A 3,413-nucleotide genomic window follows, 5' to 3' on the forward strand; every position below is an offset into this window, starting at 1 on the left:
GTTTGGTTCAAAAATTTTGCATAAGATTATTAGTTCCAAATGCATTGGACTATTGTGTCCCATTGGGGGTGAGACACAAATGGAGGGATAAGGGGAGATATGGGATTAGGTGGTGAAATGACCATTTTGACTCTCTACTATTTAATTATGTATTATAATTAGTAAAATTCAATAAAATTTAAATGTCTCAATTTAAAAATAAAATAATTTAATTTAACTTTTATTGATGTTTTATTTATTTAATTTTTTAAAATAATTTTTTTATAGATTTTTTATTGATGTTTTATTTTAAAATTTTGTTTATATTTTATTTAATTTCATTATTTAAATTTTAATTGGTGTTTTATTTAATTTCATTATTTAATTATTATTATTTTTTAAAATAAATTTATTTAAATTTTAATTTAAAAAAACATATATTTTTATTGATATTTTATTTATTTAATTTAAAAAAAATAAATTTATTTAATTGTGTAGAAAATAAAATAATTTTTTTTATTTAATCTAGTTAAAAATAATTAAAATATTAAAGATATGTTTAATATTGCTATTACTTAGTAAATAATTGAAAAAGGTAAAATAGTGATTTGAACACTTATCCTTTCCCATAATATCCCAAACAAACATAGGATTCATATCCTATTCAACCAAATAGTTTTTTCCTGACATCTAATTCCATGACTAAACTGTTGTGAAGTAATCTTGATTGTTTGTCAAAAATGGAGGCTGAAATTTGATGCGTTGGTTACTGCACTCAATACGTTGGTTACTGCACTCAATACGTTGGTTGATAGCCATGTACGCATTAAATGATTTCATACTGATAGTTGTGCTTGCAATAAATGCGTTCACATTATATGTTTTTATCTATATAATAGAGTGCTCTGTTTGTTTATGTTCTTTCTCAGAATTATTTTGAGTGAATTTGAATTTCAGTTTGGTTCAGTTTTTAACCCTCTCATTGTAAATCACTAACAGTGGTTTGCACCCCACTCCCACTAACAATTGGTATCAGAGTCGAAGGTAGCTTGAATTTGCAGCCATTATGCAAAATTTTCAAAAATAGAGTGTTTTCAAAAATTGCTCAGAAATCAAAGTGGTTCAACTCCATTTTTGATCACATCAGATTGAATCTCCCGACGAGACAAGCACAACCGTGAAAACTGTGCCGAAAACTCAGATCAGATGGCCCCGCACGCGCTCCACACGCCTCCTGACGCAGTTTTCAGATGCTCCCACTTTCCCACACACCACACGCACTGCCGGAGGAAGAAGACACTTGATCCCACGCGCAAGCACACGCCACACGCGCGCGCACCAGAGACCTAACATCATCCACTGACGTCATCTGAGCCGCTGACTAGCTTTGACCAAGCTGAGCCAAGCCGCTGCCTGAGCCGCCGTTGACCGGAGCCGCTGACCGAGCCGAGCCTGAGTATTGCCGCTAACCAAGCCGCATTGACTGCGCCGTTGATCGAGCCACTGACATCAGCACGCCGATGATTACTCCAGTGTGACGTGGCTAAGGTGCAGCCACAGATCTGAACTGTTCAACTTGTTTTGTCTTGATCTGAGCCATTCAGAGTCTGTTTCTGGTGATCCAATAGTGCTTTCCAATTATTTGGAGTATTCCGGACATATCTGTACGGTCAGAATTTGAAAATTCCATCCTGAAAATTTACAGCTTTTTAAAGACAACCAATGGCCAACACAAACAACTTCTTTCAGCCCCAGTTTCTAAAACTCAATAAGGAGAACTATAAAAATTGGAGTATTCAAATGCAAGTCCTACTAGCCTCACAAACTAGCTAGTGGGAGTTAGTGGATCGAGGATATGACGAACTAGCTACTCTCGCAGATGAAGGAAATTTAAATGATGCTCAGAAGACGGCATTAAAAGATTCAAGGAAGAGAGATAAAAAATGCCTTGTATCTACTCTATCAAGGCATTGATGAGTCAAGTTTTGAGAAGATTTCAGCAGCAACAACCTCTAAAGAGGCATGGAGTATTCTTCGCAATTCACATCGTGGAATTGAGAAGACGATCAGAGTTCGACTCCAGGTGTTACGTGGCGAATTTGAGATGTTGCACATGGATGAGAATGAGTCAATTTCTGAGTACTTCAACAGAACATTGACCATTGTTAATCAGATGAGAAGATATGGAGAGAAGATGGAATCTCTTCAAGTGATAGAGAAGATTCTTCGATCACTCAGTCTCAAGTTCGAGCACGTGGTTGTAGCAATAGAAGAGTCCAAGGATCTCAGTGCGATGACCACCGATAAGTTGATGGGCACACTTGAGATTCATGAACAAAGGATCAACAAGAAGACTCCCTCAAGTTCTCTAGAGCAAGCTCTTCAATCAAAGCTGTCTCTCAGAGATAACATAAACGAGCAAGTGGGGACATCACAAAGAAGCCGAGGAAGAGGTCGTGGTTACAATAACCGAAGTTTCGGTTTTCAAGAAAGAGGCGGAAGAGGTCCAGCCAGAGGAGGAATAAGTCAACCACACTTTGCTCCAAGAGGAAGAGCAAGAGGTAGAGGAGGTGGTTACAACAACCGACCAGAAGTTGACAAAAGCAATGTTCAGTGCTACCAGTGCCACAAGTTCAGGCATTACAGCAATGAATGCCAAAGTAGAGCAACAACAGAAGCCGGAGAGCAAGCAAATTTTGCCAAGGAGGAAACAAATAAAGTTGGACCTACAGTCCTGTTTGTCCACCATGGAGACACTCAAACCAAAACAATGTTTGGTATCTAGATTCGGGAGCCAGTAATCACATGTGTGGTAAAAGAGAGCTGTTCGTTGAGCTTGACGAGACTGTACAAGCACAAGTCTCGTTTGGTGATTCTTCAAAGACTCTAGTGAAAGGAAGAGGTAATATTCTGATCAAGCTCAAGAATGGAGATCATGATTACATCTCCAATGTTTATTATGTTCCTACCATGAAGAACAACATTTTGAGTATGGGACAACTACTAGAGAAAGGATACAACATCAGCGTGAAAGATTGTTATCTTACCATCAAAGACAATCATGGTAATTTGATCGCTCGGGTAAGAATGTCCAAGAATCGGATGTTTGCATTGAACATCCAACATGATGCTGCGAAGTGTTTAAGTGCCATCATCAAAGACAAAGACTGGCTATGGCATTTGAGGTTTGGACATCTCAACTTTGAAAGCTTGAAGCTGTTGTCAAGCAAGAATATGGTGAAAGGGCTCCCTCATATTACTCATACTAATGAAGTTTGTGAAAGCTGCATTCTTGGCAAGCATCACCGAACTAGTTTTGTCAAAGAAGTGAAGTGGAGAGCAACAAAGCCGCTGGAGCTAGTGCACATTGATGTGTGTGGTTCATTGAAGCCAATGTCAAATGGATAGAATAGATATTTTCTCACCTTCATTGA

General features: G+C 37.8%; 1 protein-coding gene across 1 annotated transcript; it reads left to right on the forward strand.

The window, feature by feature from the left end:
* The first annotated feature begins 2,092 nt into the window (after positions 1–2,092).
* On the forward strand, positions 2,093–2,764 carry LOC145822916 (uncharacterized). The gene has a single exon (XM_082921469.1). The coding sequence runs from the start codon at positions 2,093–2,095 to the stop codon at positions 2,762–2,764; it is 672 nt and encodes a 223-aa protein (XP_082777595.1).
* The last annotated feature ends 649 nt before the right edge of the window (positions 2,765–3,413 follow it).

Source organism: Camellia sinensis, chromosome 1 (assembly GCF_055761805.1).
Source record: "Camellia sinensis isolate YWXY chromosome 1, ASM5576180v1, whole genome shotgun sequence".
NCBI lineage: Eukaryota > Viridiplantae > Streptophyta > Magnoliopsida > Ericales > Theaceae > Camellia > Camellia sinensis.

Excerpts from the sequence above, each read along its gene's own strand:
- LOC145822916 (XM_082921469.1), top strand. The coding sequence starts at position 2,093 with ATGGATGAGAATGAGTCAATTTCTGAGTACTTCAACAGAACATTGACC.